The 21,210-nt window shown below is 47.8% G+C and overlaps 1 protein-coding gene across 4 annotated transcripts in view; it reads left to right on the top strand.

The window, feature by feature from the left end:
* The window catches only part of COL22A1 (collagen type XXII alpha 1 chain), a 316,497-nt gene that overhangs the window by 195,743 nt on the left and 99,544 nt on the right, over positions 1-21,210 (top strand). For all 4 annotated transcript variants that reach the window (XM_090040702.1, XM_090040701.1, XM_090040704.1 and 1 more), the window contains 5 exons: positions 1,203-1,256; positions 8,892-8,927; positions 9,632-9,661; positions 11,470-11,523; positions 12,511-12,564. In XM_090040702.1, coding sequence (XP_089896828.1) covers positions 1,203-1,256; positions 8,892-8,927; positions 9,632-9,661; positions 11,470-11,523; positions 12,511-12,564 — 228 coding nt within the window. The remainder of the gene's footprint in view (positions 1-1,202; positions 1,257-8,891; positions 8,928-9,631; positions 9,662-11,469; positions 11,524-12,510; positions 12,565-21,210) is intronic.

Raw genomic sequence — 21,210 nt, 5'->3', positions numbered from 1 at the left:
GACTTTCTCCCTGCGGGAGAATACTCTTTCTGCATCCTCTACGTATAATCTCTCCTGGTTACTTAGCAATTTGGTTTTGTCAGCCTGTGTTGTTGTTTCCCCACCAGGTACAATGTCATCAGCAGAGCTAATCCTGCTTGAACATACACCTTCTTCTGTAAGGCATGATATGGCTCGCGGCTCAGTAACCTGTGTAACACAGTTCTTCTGTTTGCTGGAAAAGCTGACAATTAATCATCGCTTTCATTTCTTCCTCAGCCACTTTTTTACCTTCACTGTAGTATTTTTGCCAAGTTTGTATTTATCTCCCAATTTTCTAATGGGAATGCATCAAGTTATGGGATCACTGAAATTTTAGTTTATTTTTTCCACTGGAGCCATTCAGTTATTTTGAGGTCTGCCTACTTTTTCCAGCAAATGCACAGTGATACAGACACAAAAGCTAATCATTACCTGCTCCCTATGGCTTCATGTTAGATAACGGTACTCTCTGGGGGCTTTTCTACCTTTTTCAAACCTGGGCCTTGTTCTTCCGCGTAGCCTGAGTATTTGATCTGGGCTGGGCTCTGATGCTCTTGGGAATCTGCTGGCTGGGATCAGCATCCCACTGGCCTAAGAGGTGAATTGCACTCTCAGGGTCCGTGTCTCCAGGGGAGAGGGACATGCTATGCATCCTGTCCCTACTCCAAAGCCCCGCTATGGAGCCCAACAAACAAATAACAAAGCTCTCCCCTGCTCCTGTTTCTGCTGTCCTGCTCCTTTACATTCAGTACAGCCGGACCTTCCTGATCCCACCTGCCAGGCACTCCCCCACTCTCGCCCTGTGCTGCAGGGTAGACTCCATTGGATAAGACTGAATACCTGGAACAAGATCACTTCTTTTCTACAGGACAGCTGGGATTATAAACATCCAGGACTTGTATGACTCTGTGCCTGTGGAGTGACCCTTGGTCCCAGGAAAGGATCCCAGCCTGTATAGTTGGATGGTCTGCTTCATAACTTTGAACCAAATCCTGTGTCTGCACAACGTCACCACCTTTGATTTTATTCTGATTGCAAACCCCTTCTATAAGGTTACTTCTTAACCTGGACTAGGTCACTAGGTCCATACTCCGGCAAAACAGCCCAAGCTCTTAAGGTTTTGCTAAATGCTCTTCCCTGCCTTGCACTACAAATCTTAATATATTATTAACTTTTTACAGGGTCCCAAGGGCAGCTCAGGCCTACCAGGTGCCATTGGACCTACAGGAGAAAAGGTGAGTTCGACATGGGGCCTGAGGGAAAGCAAACTAGTTTAAATTTAATAAGCTCCTCTAGAAGAGGTCATGAGGCACTACAGGGAGTTGGGAGCGGGGCTTAGGGGTCTGGGAGCTCAGGTGGTGTTTTCGTCGATCCTCCCAGTCTCGGGCTATGGGCTGAGGAGGGAGAGGAGGATCCACGCAGTGAACCAAAGACTGCGGAGCTGGTGTCATCAGGAAGGCTTTGGCTTCCATGTCCACAGCCCGCTGTTTGGCGAGAGAGGCAGTGAGCTGCTGGGAAGAGATGGCCTCCACCTCTCTCCCCTGGGGAGGAGGCTTGTCTCAGCCAGGCTGGCTGACCTGCTCCACCGGGCTTTAAACTAAGCCCGCTGGGGGATGGGGGGACGACTGCCACTGCTGGCCCGCTGAGCGACCCTTGCAAAGCCAGCGGACCAAGGCACTTAAGGGAGCCCACCCCTGCCCCAGCCCTGGCACAATCTGTGGGCAAGGCAAGAGCCCCTAAGGGCACACTTGCCTGCGTGTACACTAATGCCAGGAGCCTGGGCAACAAGTGGGAGGAGCTTGTCTTCCTGCTCAGTGCAAAGAATTATGATGTCATTGGGATAACGGAGACCTGGTGGGACTCCACCCATGACTGGACCACGGGTATAGAGGGCTATATCCTGTACAGGAGGGATCGTATTGACAAAAGGGGTGGGGGTGTAGCTCTCTATGTGAAGGAAAGCTACATGTCCCTGCAAGCTGTTGTTGGCGACCGGCATGGACAGCTAGAGACCCTCTGGGTAAAAATTCGTGGGGAATACAGCACAGGAGACACAATGGTGGGAGTCTACTACAGACTTCCCACTCAAAGTCCTGAGCTTGACCAGGAGTTCGCCCGGGAACTGACTGAGGCCGCTTGCTCCAGGACCTTGGTTGTCATGGGTGACTTCAATTACCCGGACATCTCGTGGGAAGATCACTCAGCAAAATCTGAGCGGGCGCAAAGCTTTCTCTCGTGTGTGGATGACCTCTACCTGACTCAAGAAGTATATGGGCCAACGAGAGGCAAAGCGCTGCTCGACCTGGTACTGGCTACGGGGGACGACCTAATCGGCGACCTAGTGATCGATGGGAAGCTGGGTGACAGCGACCACGAGCTGATCACCTTCACCATCTGCCGTAAAGCTGGCAAGTCAGTCAGCAACACAGAAGTCCTTGACTTCAGAAAAGCCAACTTTGACAAGCTCAAGAGGCTTGTCGGTCAGGCCCTCAGGGACCCCGACCCCAGGGAGATGGGAGTGTAAGAAGAGTGGTTGCTTCTCAAGGAAGCGATCCTCAGTGCACAAGCTAAATCTATTCCAACACGGAGGAAAGGCAGCAAGAAGGCACAGCAGCCCTCCTGGCTCTCTAGGGACCTAGCGAATCTCCTGCGGCTAAAAAGGGAAGCCTACAAAGGATGGAGGACGGGATTCACCTCCAAGGAGAATTATTCTGCACTGGTCCGGTCCTGCAGGGAGCAAACCAGGAAAGCCCAGGCTGCAACTGAACTCCAACTAGCTTCGAGCATCAAGGACAACAAAAAGTCCTTTTTCAGATATGTGGGGAGCCGGAGGAAAAGCAAGGGCAACGTTGGACCCCTGCTGAACCAGGTGGGGCAACTGACAACTGACACTCAGGAAAAAGCCAACCTATTAAATAGGTACTTTGCGTCAGTCTTTCATCAGTCCCATGGGACGCCCATGCCTGCTATGGGACAGGGAGATCCAGGTGACGGGGATCCCCTACCCTCCATAAATGCTGACCTTGTGAAGGAACACCTTGAGAAGCTGGATACCTTCAAGTCAGCTGGCCCTGACAACCTGCACCCCAGGGTACTCAAGGAGCTGGCGAGCGTCATAGCCCAGCCCCTGGCACGAATCTTTGAAAACTCCTGGCGCTCTGGTGTAGTGCCCGGAGACTGGAAGAAGGCCAATGTGGTGCCGATCTTCAAGAAAGGGAGGAGAGTGGATCCGGCTAACTACAGGCCCATTAGCCTGACTTCTATCCTGGGGAAGATCTTAGAAAAGTTTATTAAGGAGGCCATCCTTGAGGGACTGGCCCAGGCTAACATTCTAAGGGACAGCCAGCACGGGTTTGTTGCGGGTAGGTCTTGTTTGACCAATCTCATTTCCTTCTATGACCAGGTGACCTATCACCTGACAGGGGAGAAGAGATTGATGTCATATATCTTGACTTCAAAAAAGCCTTTGATCTGGTATCCCATGATCACCTCTTGGTCAAACTGCCCAGTTGTGGCCTTGGCTCCACCACGATCTGCTGGCTGGGAAATTGGCTCCGTGGTTGGACCCAGAGGGTTGTGATTGATGGCAGTCACTCATCGTGGTGCCCTGTGACCAGTGGGGTCCCTCAAGGCTCTGTCCTGGGACCCATACTGTTCAACATCTTCATTAATGGTGTGGACATTGGAGTCAGGAGTGGACTGGCCAAGTTCGCCAATGACACCAAACTTTGGGGCAAAGCACCCACGCCAGAAGATAGGCGGGTGATCCAGGCTGACCTCGACAAGCTCAGCAAATGGGCGGACGAGAACCTGGTGGTGTTTAACACCGAAAAATGCAAGGTTCTCCACCTTGGGAGGAAAAACCTGCAGCACCCTTATAGGCTCGGCAGTGCTACGTTGGATAGCACTACAGAAGAAAGAGACTTGGGGGTCATCATTGACCACAAGATGAACATGAGCCTGCAATGTGATGCTGCGGCTAGTAAAGTGACCAAAACGCTGGCTTGCATCCGTTGATGCTTCTTGAGCAAATCCCGGGACGTCATTCTCCCCTTGTACTCGGTCTTGGTGAGGCCGCAGCTGGAGTACTGCGTCCAGTTTTGGGCTCCACAATTCAAAAAGGATGTGGAGAAGCTTGAGAGAGTCCAGAGGAGAGCCACGCGCATGATCAGAGGTCAGGAAAACAGATCTTACGATGATAGGCTGAGAGCCATGGGACTCTTTAGCCTGGAAAAGTGTAGGCTCAGGGGTGATCTGATGGCCACCTATAAGTTTCTCAGGGGTGACCACCAGGATCTGGGGGAACGTCTGTTCACCAGAGCGCCCCGAGGGATGATGAGGTCGAACGGTCACAAACTCCTGCAAGACCGTTTCAGGCTGGACATAAGGAAGAATTTCTTTCCTGTCCGAGCCCCCAAGGTCTGGAACAGTCTGCCAGCGGAGGTGGTTCAGGCACCTACATTGAACACCTTCAAGAGGAAATTGGATGCTTATCTTGCTGGGATCCTATGACCCCCAGCTGACTTCCTGCCCTTTGGGCGGGGGGCTGGACTCAATGATCTCCCGAGGTCCCTTCCAGCCCTAATGTCTATGAAATCTATGAAATGGTGGTGCTGCTGGTTACTCTCAAAGGTATCAGATGCATTGAGCAATTGATCACGTTGGGCACATTTACATGTCTCCCTACGGTGATGTCGCCATGGCACCGATCTTTAGTACTTCCTCTTGGAAGTACTAAAGCATGGCGCAGTAGGGGTGGGTACTGCACTGTGCATGCAGTGCATGGGTAAATTTTGCTGCTGTGTCACTGTAGCAGCGTGTTATACCCAGGGAGCATGCCGCTACGGTGACTAGCTGGTGATCATGTGTAGACACACGTGATTGCTACGTTGCTATAGTCCACCAGATAGTGCTGTAGTGTGTTGCTACATCACTGTAGGGCGATGTGTAGAGGCTCCCATTGAGAACTAAGGTGGAGGCTCAGTATTTGACCTTACGCTGGGATTTGAATCAACTCCACAAAGTATGTGGAGCTAACACTAGAGCAGATATTGGTGTGTAAGCTAATAGCAAAGCTCCCATCAACTTGCAGGGGAGCAGATGATGATCCTATGGGCCTGTCCCCATTGTCTTAGGATTTCTTGGAAATGAGAACAGCTGACTGTGGCTTATGTCTCTGTTCTTCACAGGGAATTATTGTTCATAAACTATTTGTACAACGGGCCGCTTGGTGTGAGCTTACCTGCCTTTGTTGTGGTCCCTGCTCTGCTTGATTTTCCTTCCTGAAGCAATGCCAGATGCTTTTGTGATCGGATAGTCTTGTGGCTGACAAGTCCACCCACAATGAAACATCCAGATAGGAAAACTTGGCGAGGAATCATATGCTTGTTAGCTCTTTTGATCGCCAGTGCGATCTGTGCCCCCTGACAAAATATTCACAGCTTGTTCTCTTGTCTTTAGATTGCTCTTCATATGAATTGGTCTAGTTCATTCCTTTTTCCAATGATGGCCAGAAGCATTTGATGCAACTTTCTGGAAATCATCTGCAAAACATGAGCATGTCTCTTCTTTTCCCCTCTTCGGTGAGAAGAAAATTCAGACTCTGGCTCAGATCCTGTTCTGTCTGTGAAACATCTAAACCTCTGTGGCAGCTCACTTCTAAAATAATAACCTGGCCTCAGGAAAGGGATCTTTCTCCAGCCAGGGAGGTGAATAGCTTTCCCATTTGCACACTGAGCAGTCTTCTCTGTCTCTAGAGCAGGTGAGCACTGAAGAAAGAGTCATTTGAAGGCATCCAGTAGGAAATGGTAGTTATGGAGCAAAGGGTGAAGTCCCTGTGTTGAGCATGTCCGTTATCCTATGATCCAAATCATGAAGAGGAGGAATCACCCTACTTTTATGTGCCCCCTACCCCCAGGTCAGGGTTGAGAGACTGGATGTAATTCTTGTTGAAGAAGCTGGGCCATTGACCAAAAGAAATGCAAGAATCCTGGAGTCAGAAGGAGAACAAGGATGCAGGACAGAGGATGCTCCCATCTCTACCTGGCTCAGGGCCTGGTTATTAGGGCATTTGTCAAGCAAATGGGAGAACTGTATTCTTAAAGTCTTACTCTGCTAGACAGGGCTTTGATGCACTTCTTCCAACATCTCAGGAGTGCCCTTGCTATATGGTTGTGGGCCAGGCATCCTCTTCCTTGCTCTTCTCCAAGTCCCAGCACTCTTGCCCTCCTTTTTTTTTTTTTTTTGGTGCCCAGCTCCTTCAACTAGAATCAGGTCTGGTGCATTGAAACCCTGAGCCGGTAGTTTCAGTGAACGATACCAGTAACATCCACAGCACTATAATACAGGATAAGTCAACATCATGGGGAACAGGTGGTGTAGTGCATGGGTTTCTGTTTAGGCTTAAAGGCAGTATTGATCCCTCGGGTAAAGCAATAGCAAGTCTGGTGAGACAGTGGGATTGCAACAATCTGAAATATGCACTAATGAGAGGCGAATCAGGCATACTGTATTCTTCCAGTGCTGGATTCAGATTCCTCAAAAGAGAAATCAGCAAGTGTAGATTAGTTCAGAAAACAAAGGGAAGAATCCAGGTTAGCGAAGAGAGTTGAATCAAAAGAGGCATCGCATCAGCAAGGCCATGGTATTGGGGATGAGTTCATGTGAAGGTTGCTTCCCACCTCCATCTACATGCAAGGAGCTACCTAGAAAAAATGACAAGCTACACCCCTCCTCTGACTAATTACTTGCTGCTCTCAGGTTATTTTTAGTGTTGAGTTTTATCTTGTTATTTGAAAACTAGCAATTAGTCTTTCCAGAGCAGCCTCCATGCCACTTTCCTCTAACGTGCATCATGTTTGTTAATTCCATGTCTAATTCATGGGCATTAAGGGGAAAACAGTTGCCTTATTCTTTCCCTGAAGTAGTTAAATAACCCTTTGACTGATGAACATCTCCAAACTTGGGTGTCCAAAACAATCTGCTTTTTTTGCCATTACAACTCTGCTTGGATTTCACAATGTTATGATCAGACAAGGTGCTTTGGCTAAATCTGATCTCTTTTATTAGACCAACTAAAATAGTTGGAAAAATTCTTCTTAGCAAGTTTTCAAGTGAAAACACCCTTCTTCAGGCACAGGAAGAGTCTGCAGTTGGTTTATGCTCTTCCTGGGTGTGATTGAAGCCAAGAATTGCAAGTGGGTGAAAATGCAAATGTGTGGTAGGAAGGGTCAGAAGGGTGAGAGAAAATGGATAAGAAACAGGTGGGGTGGGGGAGGGGAAGGGAAAAGATGACCTTGTGATAGAATATGGCTGGTAAGTTGTAGAGCGGTTACCTAGGGTATCAGATGTTATGCAGGTTATTATATGCCATAAATCCAGTTTCTGTATTTAGTCCCTGATTTTTTTTTGTATCCAGGAGATTGATGAAGTGAAGTTTGTTGGCTCATCTGTGAAAGGTGTTTTGTAAATTCCCTTTGAGGATTAGAACTGAGAGATTGGAGAGACAGTGGTTGATTTATGAGAAATCTGCCCTCATGGGTATTTGGGTATTTTTGTCTATGATAAATGTGTGGTATGGTGCACAGTTGTTTGGTTTCCCCGTACATATTTTCCATTAGAGCATTCAGTGCACTGGATGAGATATATAACATTTCTGGAGGTGCAGGTTTAAGGTCCAGGAATAGTGATGGTTTTGTTGCGGGGTTTAGTTATTGTGGGAGTGGTGGAGGTGTCGGCAGGTTTTACATTTCTTGTCCCGTCATGGTCTGGATCCATTTGGTGTGTTTTGGGCCATAGGAAGTTCACTTCTGGTGATGAGGTTGGCAAGGTTTGATGCTTGTTTAAAGGCTAGGATGGGTGGTTCTGGGAGGATCTCTTTAAGATCTGGGTCTTCTAGTATGGGTTGTAATTCTTGGAGGATTTTCCATGTAGGTTTCAGAGAGGGATGGTATATCAAAAAGTTATGGTGGATCTTCAAGGGCACCCAGAATTATTAGGCAACTTAGTTCCTTCTGGCTCTTTGGAAATCCTATACGATAGGAGCCTAAATCCATTACATTCCTATAAATCAGGAAGTACGTGAAAGATGGGGTAAGTCGACCAGCGAGTTAAATGATCAATAAGGAAGAACAGGATATTGCAGATAAGGAAACTTATATGTAAGTTTTTTTCCATCAGTCCCTGCCTGGGGGTATGCTACAGAGATATCTATATGGTCCCCAATTTTACAGTGTTAATAAATATTTGGGACTGTTAGAGACAGAAGTGCTGGAACAAAATTATAGATTAGAAAGCAATAAATCACCAGGGTGGAGAAGTATCATCTAAGAGTCTTGAAGGTACTTATAGTATGGTCTGGTCTGCACAGTAACTTTGCAGATGACACTGTAGGGTCCATATTTGATGCAAATTGTTGATAAAAATTGCACACGTTTCATAAGCAAGGGCAGATGTTTATTTTTCTCCCTAAACCTGAATCCTACAGAATCCCCCAGTCATCCGAGAGTTGAGCTGAGCTTTTTTTATGTTGTTTGTCCATTTGGGTTTTTAAAATGTATGTCATATATAAACACTAGTAATAAGTGTTTGGGGCTCGATTCCTGCTTATCAATCCAGTTCTTCACTGCATGACCCCAGTTTTATGCTATCTGAATTCGACTGGAAACAGTGATGTGCTTAAAACTGATTGGATCGGGCCCTCCAATTTACTGCTATATTATAAGCCTCTTGGTGAGTTCTCCTTTTCTGGCATATTACCTGGGTGCAGTCTGAGTGGGAAGAAAGCAGACTGTTAAGGCAAACAGCTGCTATTGAAAAGAAAGTTTGGAGAGGGTATTTTTAAATGTCATTGCTTTTTCTTTTCTCTGCAGGGTGAACCAGGGCTCCCAGGATTACCAGGCTCTGTGGTAAGATGTTTCTTTAGCATTAACATGATACATAAGAAGAGAATGGGGACATGAGGGCTGGACTGGGAGGATTTTGTTAAGTAAGGGACGGATTTAGTTCTGGATTTTAAAATGAACAGGAGGCTTAAGCCAATGAAAATTTCTAAGGAGCAGCATGTCGTGAGTACCAGATTACCTCCCCTGTTTTGTGGGGGCTTGGAAATATGAAAAGTTGGGAGTTGCCGAGGCCACAAAGGAGTGAGGCAGAACAGGAGGCTATGGTTTTCTGAAGACTGGCTGGGCGGTGTGACACGGACCCGGTAGTGGTGTGATGATCGTGGGCTTGGGGAGGGTACAGAAGAGTTCAGGGTCAAGGTGAACAGCTCAGTCTTTCACACAAAGGATGAGTATAGGACTAGGAGAGGGGAAGGAAAAGGCAGATTTTTGACTGCTGTCTATATAACAACACACACATGCTAACCACTCAATAGACAGCCAAGCGAATAAGGCTGTTGCCAAGAAATGCTGTTCAATTAGACTGCGGAGGCCAGGCTAAGTAGGGGATGCAATAAAATTGCAGTGGGCTGTGAAGAGATTAGCAGGGATCGTGAGGGAGTAGACAATGGGATAGATGCACGCTCTGGAGAACGATCCTGGACCGGAAATTCCTGCGTCTGTCTTCCTGCTTACTCTTCTGTTTTATGATGCTGACATCTTCATTTCAGGTGCAGACAGAAGGCCTAAAGGGAGAGCGAGTAAGAGCTGTTCAGTGTCTTCGCTGCATTCAGTTTAAGTAATGCATGTATTTTATACAACTAGAGGGATATTGCCAGGTAGCTTAGCTTTTCGGACTAGATTTTATCTTATGTTACAAAGCCCAGTGTGCCTAGAAATAAATTCATTATATTACATTAACCTTGCCGGGGTCGTTTGACCCCAGTACTCTTTCCTGCCATGGCAGGAGGTCGGACTTGATGACCTGCTCAGGTCCCTTCTGACCCTGGAAAGTATGAAACTATGACAAAAAAAAATCTGTTTCCCTCCCCTTTCGCGTGCTTGCTGTCTCTCTCACATGTACTCCTGTGGTGCATGCACACACACACATGCACATGTGCGCACACACACACACACACACACACACACACACACACTTAATTGCTGGTACTTGAGTACTTGGTACTAGACAGAACAGGCATAGCAGGTTTTTCAGCACCTGTGGGGTGCTCCAGAGCCTAAAACTCACTCCAGCCAGCAGAGACCCCAAAAGCCCTGTGTGTCTTGGTAATACAGACCAGTGTAGAGCAAGGGGGCACGTAGAAGAGGAACAGGGTGTTTCTTGTCCCTGCTTTTTGCACTCAAGTGGCAGCTGCTGTTGCTTTAGCAGTGGAGGCTGGGGCTCCTCTTTGTGGGGGACAGGCTTATGGCACACTAACTGTAGCCGTCCCATGCCACAGTCTGCCCAGGAGCCACCCCGGTGCCCTGTTTGCTCCTTCCTGCCCACAAATATGACTCCCAGGGGTGAAGAGGGAGATGCCGTTTTGCTCACTGCCCCCCAGATACGTTGCTGAGTGAGGGGCTATGCCTGCCTGGGGGCTATTCCTGCTCTGACAAAGATTCCTGGTGGAGGGGTAAAGGGTTCACTTCTGGCACCTCCTCTCAGAGGGTTTCCAGGTCTGCTGCTTTGCTCACCCCACCCCACCCCAAATGATTGTACTGCTAGACAGGAAGAGTGGCCAGTGTCCCCTTCATGACATGAGCCACGTTGCAAGCAACACCTGGCTTTCTAAAAGTCTTTCAGTTTTAGTAGAAGACCTTCATGCAAATTTCAAACACTAACTGAGGTTTTTTCCAAGCACGTATCCACAGGGAGAGATGGGAAACCAGCCATTGGTATTTATCTGGCTGTCACTGATTTTTAAATACGTACTGTATACTTTGGAGGGCTGATTCATAGCTATGTTAGTGGTGGGGGGCAACCAGGGATCTTGGAGAATAGCCCTGGTACAGAAGAGGTCTCTGATGAGAGATGACTCCCCAACAATAGTCCCTGCACGTGGAATATTTCCAGCTAGATCGGAGAGGGAGGAGAATGTGGTTGGGATGGCCTTATGCCTTGGGCGCTTTTCCAGTTGCCACGACATCCATAGGTGCCTCAGGCAGCCTGGTTCATGCTCTAACGAACTAATCCCTGACAGTCCCAGAAGCAAAGAAAGAACAATCAAGGCTCTGAATTAGCTTATGGACAACAGCAGGTTTATGATACAAATTCACCTGGAATAGTGGGCCGCTATGCAAAGGCTGGTGAAAGATCTGTGCACCCGTTTTATATCCCGCTGATATGGGGTGCAAGTGGAACTTATATGGCGCATGTATTGGGTGCGTATTGTATGTGCACAACAGCATATTGGGCTCCACATTTAGGGTGAAGACCATTCGTATATGGAGTGCTCCCCCAACATATGTACAGATGGACAGGGGTATCAGCTGCCTCCCTCAGTTTGAGTGTGTTAAACAGGAAATTGGCTGTTTTAACACTTACTTTTTTTTTTACTTAATTTTTTAGGGAGACCCCGGTCCTCGAGGACCACAAGGTTTACCTGGTCTTCCAGGGCCACCGGTGAGTAGCTTCCTTCACTGTGATATTGTTTCTGATGAATGGAAACTCACTCCAGCCACTGGAGACCCCAAAAGCCCTGTGCATGTCTCAAGCCTTGTGTTACAGGCTGTAGTGATGTACACAATCTTTGGTTGTGTACTCTGGTAAATAAAAGTCATCCTTTTTATGTGGCTCCAAATCCTTAGTACCACTTAGTGCCTGTACATTGTGCATGGGCTGTCCCTCTACATATAGGTGAAATTCAACTGTAGAGCCCAGTCATGCGAGGCGCTAACTAACCTCAATGCCATTTGGTTTTATTGGGGTCTACTCAGTGTCTCTCAGAGTGGTTTCCAGACACGAACCTTTTCTTAACTCCTAGACAGCAATGTAACGGAGGTCAGAGAAAGCTTGCTGTCATAGGAGATAGCATCACTCAAGACTTCTAGGCCAGCACCATTACAATGGGTAATAAAAAATATAAGCATGTGTGTATGAGAAACAGAGACTGGATAATTTGATGTGATTTCTTGCAACCATCTAAACACGTTCGGCATCTCACAACTTGGCTTCATTTCAGTCTCTTGCCTTCAGATGTATCTTATGGTCTCACTCTTCAGGATATCACAGTTTACATTCTCATTGTTACTTCGTGTTCACACGCTCCATACATTCTCGCTCTCAAAGTGGGAAACAGACATATTTTGCTATAGCTGTCGTATCGTGCCTTGGAAAGTTGTTGGCACTGTGAAAACATATTACTAGGTAAGTGAGGCAAATCTCATTTAAAATACCTAACTAGGTACTATTATACTTTTTCAAAATTAGAACATTAAATCGCCGCCTTTAAGCTGTTCTTTCATCTTTACTATTCATGAGGTGACATGCTTTCTAGATGAGACGTCTGGACTGCCATGCACTGCAGCAGTAGCCCAAAACTGAGTGAAAGTGGCTGCATGCTTCCATATTTCACTTAACAGATTCTGATAAATGGTTTTTATTTTAAAGGGGCCGGCTGGTCCAGAAGGCAAGCACGGAGCTCCTGGTCTGCAAGGTCAAAGGGTGAGTTGACTTTTTTATTTAACATACATCTCACTTAGTCAGTAGATGGTTGCTTTGTTTCCATGAAGCCTAGTTAGTTAGGTCTATCATCCATATTGTTGCACTGATTAATTTTTTTGGTTAAGGGACTATTAATTTTTTTTTCCCACCAGCGTAGTTACATTTCCACAGTTGGTAGCACAGATAGTTTGTATTTATATAGTTACATCAGTATGAAGGTATCTTACACTGTTATAACTTATCTTACTCCTCTACAGCAGTAGTTATAACAGTGCAATATACACTTTTTACTTAGATATTTGTATATATGCCACCCAGGTATGGCACATTGACTCTGCTGGTATAATAACAGAGAGATAATTTTAGTGTGTAGGTAAAATGTGAATAATGGTGATATTAAAGACTGTCTGGAACAGGGGAGAGCAAAATACAGCCCAAAGGTTGAATCTGGCTCTCCAAGGGATTTTATCTGTCGTACGGCAGGTCGCTTGGCCCTGCCTGACCCAGGTGCAGGGGGCAGCTACGCCATCACATGCGGCTGGTCCTGCTGCCTCCGGGTGTACAGTGGGGCTGGGGTGGTGCGGGACGCAGCTTCTTGGCAGTCCAGGCGGTGGTAGCTGCCTCCTCCAGTGTTACCACTGCTGCCGGACCCGGCCCTGCTTCCCGGGCACCACGGCTCATCTGCCCCACACTGACTGCCTGGGGCACTGGAACAGCTGGCGGGTAGGCGGGTTCTCCATGGAGACTGGCCTGGGACCCCTGTGAACAGGGTGTGCTAGGCGAGGTGGATGGGAAAGGGTCGTGGGCATGTGGGGAGCAGCATCGAGGAGCAGGGTGAGTGGGCAGGGCCGGAGCTGGGGCCAGGGATGGGATTGAAGGGCAATGACAGTGCAAGGCTGAGGCCCGGGGTAGAGCTGTGATCATCTCCCTGCATATCCCTGCGATGGGCACCAGTTTTATAGGCAAGGGCATCAGGGAGAAAATTGCAGCTTTTTCTTGACACCCGGCCCCACGCTGTCACTGTGCTGTGATCCCAAACCCAGCCTCAGCCTCAGCCCCAGCCCCAGCCCTTGCCAGGAGCAGCACTCCTGGCTGCTGCTCCCCGCTGGTGTGCAGCCCCATCCCACCCACCCAGCTGAGCGTGCCTTGCCCATGGGGGTCCTCGGCCAGTTTCCTTGTATACCCCGCCTGCCCGCTCTGTCTGGCAACCCCAGCAGTGGCTGCAGAGTGAACAGGTCCAGGCCAGATAGGATCAATTCCTGTGTCCTGCCCCTGCCCCTCTCACTCTGCCAGGAGGGGTCAGCACCCCTAGCCCCAGTCCATAACAGCTCACCAACACCACTAAGGACCCCTGCAGCCCAGATAATTGCCCATCCTGATCTAAAATATTCAGGTAACATCCTCAGTCAGATTCTGTTCTGTCTGTTAAGTGCCTAAGTAGACTTAAGCATCCACGTATGATTCTGTTCCACCCGGCTTGAGACCCGGTCATACAGAAGATGGGTATATTCCCCTCCCCGCCTTTTTTCGGTGAGCTTAATCTTAATTGTCATATAGTGGCATGTTACAAACGTAGACAAAGGAATGGGTTATGAACTTGAACAGGCCTGAACAGAATTGCACTTAGGTGCCTAAGTCTACATATATACCTACTGTGGAGTACAATCTAGTCCCCTAGACTGAAAGAGCAGGCTTTTCTAAGATGCTAGTCTTTGCTAGCTGTTGTGCAGGACCAGTGGCCATTTGCAGCCTACCGCTGCTGTATGCTATGCTTACAGAACTGATTTTCTGCTTTTTTTTGTACTCCTACATCCATTCTTCTCTCGCCCCACCCCAACCCCCAGTCTGGACATCTGAATATAAAAGCCTTGATCACGCTCTTGGGCCACATCTCCTTTGAACTCAATGCAAGTGCTTGGCTGGAGTAAAGGTTGCAGAATCATGTCCTTGGTAATCTGGAGATGAGTGCATTGAATGTTTCCATCCACAAGGAACCAAAAATACTTGTGTGTGTTAAGATTATAGGACAGGAGGGCAGGAAGGGACCTCATGAGATTGTCTAGTCTAGACCCCTGCTTAGAGAGGGACCATCTCGGACTCCTACACCACCCAGTCAATGTCTGTCTAACCTGCTTTTGAAAATTCCCAGGGATGGAGATTCCACAATTTCTCTTGGTATCCTGCTCCAGTGCTTGACCACCATCAGGGTGAGAAAGCCCCCCTTATTTGCAGCCTAAAGTTCCTCTGTTGCAGTTTAAATCCATTGTCCCAGTCCAGTCTCTTGTGGCCACAGAGGAAAGTCTGATGTCAATCAGTCATAGAAATGAAGGCTGGAAGGGACCTCAGGAGGTCACATCTAGTCCAACCCCCTGCTCAAAGCAGGGCCACTCCCAACTAGATCATCCCAGCCTCGGCTTTGATTAGCCACATCTTAAAAACTGCCAGGGATGGAGATCCCACCACCTCTCTGGGTAACCTGTTCCAGTGCTTTGCTACCCTCCTAGTGAGAAAGTTCTTCCTAATATCGCACCTAAACTTCCCTTGCTGCAACTTGAGACTGTTGCTCCTTGCCCTGTCATCTGCCCCCACTGAGAACAGCCCAGCTCTGTCCTCTTTGCAGGCTTCAGGTAGCTGAAGTGGAGTGGGGGAGGAAGTTAACATACAAAAGGCGGATTTCTGTTACATAGCAGTATGCTGGAAGTAACTATATGGGTGTGCTTTAGATCAGTGATTCTCAACCTTTTTTGTACCAGGATCCATTTGGAAACATTGATGTCCAGTCCTGACTTAGTGTCCCTCACTCCCGGCCCACTGCCCCCAGGCCCCAGCCCCCCGGTGTGTGGGGAAGGGGTGGGGGCAAATATCCCCTTGCAGGCTGGAACTGTGACAGCCTGCAAGGAAAAACCTGTGGTTTCCCACGTTTTGTCCTTTAAAGGAAAATCCATTTTTAAAGTTTGTTCATGACCCTTTCATCTATTCTTGCAACCCACTTTTGGGTCATGACCCAGGGGCTGAGAAATGCTGCTTTAGCTCATGTATTGTACATCTGCAGTTTAAAATAGTTCTGACTGTATCTCTCAATAGCATTCGTCTTTTAGAGTGATGGTTTTGGGTCAAGCTTGACCAATGTTTTTATTTTTTTTCTTTGTAAAAGCTTTTACAAACCCTGAGCCTAACAGAAGTGCTCGGGGGTATTCAAATGCTTGGGAAAATTGTGTTTTGTTTAATTAAGAAACAATGTTTTTGGCTTAACTGACTTAGGAGCACAAGTTCCATTGAATGCTTAAAACTTATGACCTCTGAAAAAACTGGTGAATATACACATATGTTGATCTCCCTGTTCTCTGGCAGCAGTTCAGGTGTGCAGGTTGTATGCCTGTCTTGCACATGTGTATGCATAACAAGATAATTTGCAGGAAGTTCTTGCACTGAAGTCAGTGGCTAACTTTGAGTTGATGGCTGCAGGGTTAGGATAGGATGTCTGATGGGAAATTATGCTGCTCTGCCACCTAGGCGTGTATAGCTAATCCAGCAAGGCAGTGCCAAATCAGTCAAACTCGCTTTTAGGATTTATCCCTATAAATATAACACTTTCTATTTCCTCCTGGTTCCTTCATGTGCTTGTAGATTTGTAGCTTATTCTCTAGAGGAGGAGTGGTCACACATCCAGTCTGCCAGGCTACCGGAGGGCCGGGGAAGATTAGGGTCTGCCACTAAATTGGGGCCTCAGCAGCACTGAATATGGCTCTCAGCAGCTGGCAGGCAGTCAAAGACCGCACCAACACAGTCCTGCTCACCAGTTGGCCTCTGGCTGCTTACCCTGGTGCCACTGTGGCATCATGCAGCTATTGACTTCCAGTTCATGGCCTCACTGGCTTCATCAGTAGCCTCACCACCACAGCTGCTGCTTGCCCCATGGGTCTGGCCCACAAGCAACTCCATGGTCCAGATCTGGGCCAGCGCATGGGGTGAGTTTGACACCCCTGCTCTAAAGGCTTTGCAAAGCGCATAGCCTATTTCTCTATTGTGGAGTTGAGGTTTGCAGTGACTCAGTAACAGCTGGATTCATCCACATGCTGTTGCGATGTAACACTGCAGCAGGCACGATTGATCCTGTCACAGGAAGGCTTTGCCCCCCACCCCTACCCGCGTCCTTGTTTTGGCCCTAGTGATGTGAGAAGCGTCCTTTCCAGTCCAAGGCTGGAAGCAAAATACATATTTAACCACTTTGCAGATGGGCACTCCAGCCTGCGTGCTGTCTCTGTGGCATTTGATGAGCCAGTCTTTCATGGCAATCGCAAGGGCTCGGACAGATAGCACAAGCATACTTCTATAAATCCCTGTGCTGCTATAACTTACTCAAACCCACAAAAAGACCAGTGAGAAAATGGCACTGGCTTAAGTTTCACTGGTACAGGTGTCATCTGCCTGCTGCCAGCCTGGGGTAGCTATTATGACAATACCCACTATGAGCATCTACATTGGAATAGCAGTTTGTCCACTCCACATCCTAATGTGGACTCATTCGGGATACAAAATCAGTGTAAACTCCACTATTGTAAAAGTGCTGTCTGTCCAGATCCAAGGACTCTGTCATGTAGCACATGGTAAATAACACCGAGGGGCATTTTTTCCTAGGATACCTGGCACTTAGTTCTCTAGCAAAGCTATTAAAGGGACATGAAATCACTCTATAGTCTAAGGGAAAAAATAAGAGGGAAGAGACTATTCTTCCATAGCAGGCTTTCTGCAGATGACCAGCTTCATCACATAATTGAACCATAATCCTGACTTTTTGGGTCCTCGCTTGAGAAAGATGGCACACGCAAGAGCAGGTTAATGTTTTAATGGACAAGGATTCTTCCTTTATCTCTCCTTTCCTCCAGTGCTTTGCGAAATAGCACCCTACCTCTTCAGCAAATTACTGTGCTGTGCTTTATTTATGAGATGACATGTTCTGCATTGTCCCGGTTTTAAAACCTGTCTTGAAACATTGCTTCTCCAGTAAGATTAATAGACGGTATCAGCGGAGTAAAGGACCATGATACATCAGGGTCTGTGGCATGACACAAAATGCGGGCACTAATGACCAATTGATTAGAGCTATCATCAAATACCTACTGTGTTTGAACGTTTCCCTGGCTACTCTATTGTGCCTAGCTATCAAACCCCTTAGGGAAGGACGTTTTATTAGTTATTGAGAAACTTAGGTGGGTTGGTATTTTTTTCAATTTAAAAGGGGATCCAGGAAAGCATGTGGAGATTATAGCAGATGGATACGATAGCATTAGTATAGACATTCCCTAATCCTTGCAAAACATGCAGACTGTGCTTACTGCTCTGTGCAAATGCCTAAAACCATAGAGGCTAAAATGCCAGAGTAGACTTTTCTTTATCCTGCCTGTTCAAGTTCTTTGTCTCTGTGATGAACCGTGGTCTGTCTGTGGAAGAGTCGTCCATCAGGCACCCAAGCGCTGACCGAGATACATCCAGGAACAAGACTGCCCCATTCACAGCCTTCAAGGCAGGAGACAGGCTCCAGGAAGGTGTCTGCACAGTGCATCTCCTCTCAGCCTAATCTCAGGACCTTGCCTTGGCTCTGGTCCCTGCTCTTGCTCCCTAGTCTTGCTGTCGTCTGGCTTCTGACCCTTGGCTTGCTCCTGACTGGCTCTCAGTTTCTGAGCCTGGTGTGAGCACTGACTACTGACTCTGGCTTTCTGGCTCTGACTTGAGTCATGCTTTTCTGATTGTGGCTCCTCATCGTCACTCATCCCTCCCCGCCCCCAATCATCTAACTCTGGCTTGACTTCTAGCGTCACACCCCGGTTGTCACCCTGTCCTGGCTTCTGATCCCATGTGCTACCACTGTGTCTGGGTTGTGATCGTCCAGCCCAAATTTAAATGACTGTGAAGGGGCTGGGATCACCTCCAAAACAGTATTTAGTGACTTGTGGTCTAATGGGCAGCACCCTGGATTGGGAATCAGGTCACCTGGACACCTGGGGCCTGTTCCTAGTTCCACTAATGACCTGTTGGGTCACCTTGACTTGACCAATCTGTACCTCCCTTTCTTCTCTTCTTTGTCCGTGTAGATGAGGACCTGTTTGGGTGCCTGTACACATGCTCTCATGTATCCTGATGCATCAGAGCAGCCTCCATTAATCCAGCACGCTGCAGAGTCTTATGTATTCAGCATTTTGCGTTTCAAAATGGCAGTGGGGGCACTTGAACTAACTCTTGTTGAATAAGCTTTAGTTAAAGCACTCCCGTGGCCGTTTTGAAATATGGGACACCGAATACACAAGCCGTTTCAGTGTTTTAATGAGCATGGCCTCTCTAATTAAAATGTCCCCGCCCAACCCAAAGCACATGTATAGGTACACTTTGGTACTATGTGCACTGCGGCTTTAGAGGCAGCTGGACCCTTTAGGCACAGCTGGAATACGTGGGCTCAGAGGTGGCGTTACTAATGAATGCAGCAGACAGAGGCCTGCATTATCTGTACGGTGTCCAAAGCAGGCCTCTGTCTGCTGCATTCATTAGTAAAACAACCCCCTTTTCCAGTCTGCAACCAGAAAGTGGAGGGCAGGGCTGAGCAAACAGCCACAACAACTGCAAAACATGCCTTTTAGGAGAGCTTTAATGTGAGAGCCCTTTGTAAGTATGAATGGAAGATGGCGGTGATGAGAACAGATGCATGTGGTGGTTCTGGGCGTAATACCCGGAGGTTTGCAGATGATATCGTTTTCAGCTCGGGTGCTGGCTGTTCTCTTTAGACATGTCTGGAATGAATATCCGGGCCAAGCCAGAGTGTTTGCGGGTGGAGAATTTCTATCACCACTGCACGGTAAAAGGAAAAACAGTAAGAGAAAGACACTTTTCCTGCTCTAGGAGCGTGGGAGAGGATGATGAGAATACAATGCCAACGGCAGTGCACTCAGGTCTCTGAAAATCTGATCTGCTCCTGGGAAGAGCGGAGAAAGGAAATGGACAAGTGAAATCCATGCCCGACTGAAGTCTATGGATAACCTCCCATTTGGTTCAGCAGGGCAAAGATGTTTGCAGGGCCCATTTCACCCTAACCTTGCACCTTCTGTTATCACATTTGCACAAGCAGAGTGTGTGAAAGACACCAATAGTCTGCAGCCATATCCTCAGCTGGTTTAATGATGGAGGCTCCAGCTCAGTGGTGCTACGAGTTTACCTGAACCAAGGGTTTGGCTACATTTTGCACCTATTTGGCACTCTCTTTTTACAGGGGCAAATAACACAAGACAGGGATGACGCAGTCAGCAGTCTTGTGAAGTTATATAACTCTATAGGACCCTGACACCATGCAGGGGAGGTCTGCTCTAAAGCAACTGTAGTAATCATTGTACTATTCTCTAGAGCAGTGGTCTGTGGCGGGGGTACCACCGGTGGTACGCAGACAGCCTGTCAGTGGCATGGGTTAACGGATTTATTATAATGACTTTATAAGACTAAAATTTGCTGGTGGCACTTAAGGTTGTATCATTTTAAATTGGTGGTGCACAATCTGTCAGAGTTCGGGAACGGCTGCTCTAGAGGCCTCACTCGTGACCGGAGCTATTGTGTCGGGCACTAGATAAACACGCAGAATCGTAGGGTTCAAAGGGACCTTGAGGATCATTTGGTCCCCAGCCCTTTACAAGACTGTAGGGATGCTACTGCTAAATCACCCCTAACCGATACTTAGCCAGCCTCCTAGCGCAAACCTCCCGTGTAGGAGACAGACAGCCCTGCCTGGAGAGCTTAACAATATAAGAAGATAGATCCATCCTACAAGAGTTCTTGGCAAGCCTCTGATGTTTAGGTAGCTGTCATGCAAATGGCCCAGAATGGAGTAGGATGAAATAGGTCTTGCAGGAGTTCATTCCTGATGCACTGGAGTTGTGAAAGCTGGGGCAACAAAAGGACAGAGTGAAAGTCTGGCCCTATCCAGCTGAGTTTCTCTGTGAGACACGGTGATACCTCCTTTGCAATGTGTGAGACTTCGTCAGACGATGATTTATCGTCGGGTGAGTGCCACTGGCAGCAGCTGTAGCAGCAGAAACAGCATCAGGCGTTTCAGAAGGACTGAGAGAAGAGGAGGGGATGTAAAATGTATGTAGGGCCAAGGCTGCTGCTCTTACTGATACTGAAGCAAGGATAGTATAGCACTGCTGCCGAAGAATGGGATTAGTAGTGAGGGCCCATTTGTTAGTGGTACTGTTTACATTGTTAAGAAAAGAAAGGGCCTCAGTTGTAATTTCTTAATGTGGGATTACAGAAACTGGCCATATTCAAGTGAGTTTGTCACTGGCTGTAGGTATCCAAGGGACCCAGGCCAGCCAGGCTGGGTGCACCTGGAAGGATGGAGGCGCAGTCCCTTTCAAACCCACTTTGTGGCCCCTGAGGAAACAAGGAGAGGGCATGCTGCATACCCAACAGAGCTCAGGGCCTACAATTACACCCCTACCCTCTACGTGTGTGTGTGTGTGTGTGTGCATGGTCGAGAGGGACGTGCATTTTCTAAGTCACCCATAGAAGGTTTCTTGTAGCTTCTAAGTGGTAACACCCACTGTAAGCATATTTTTATTTTCAGTACCGTCGTATTGAAAGTCTCTGAGCTGAACCTCTTTTAGA

This window comes from Crocodylus siamensis, chromosome 3 (assembly GCF_052110815.1).
Source record: "Crocodylus siamensis isolate JL-2025a chromosome 3, ASM5211081v1, whole genome shotgun sequence".
In the NCBI taxonomy this organism is placed as follows: Eukaryota; Metazoa; Chordata; order Crocodylia; family Crocodylidae; genus Crocodylus; species Crocodylus siamensis.
This window is presented reverse-complemented; position numbering and strand designations above follow the sequence as displayed.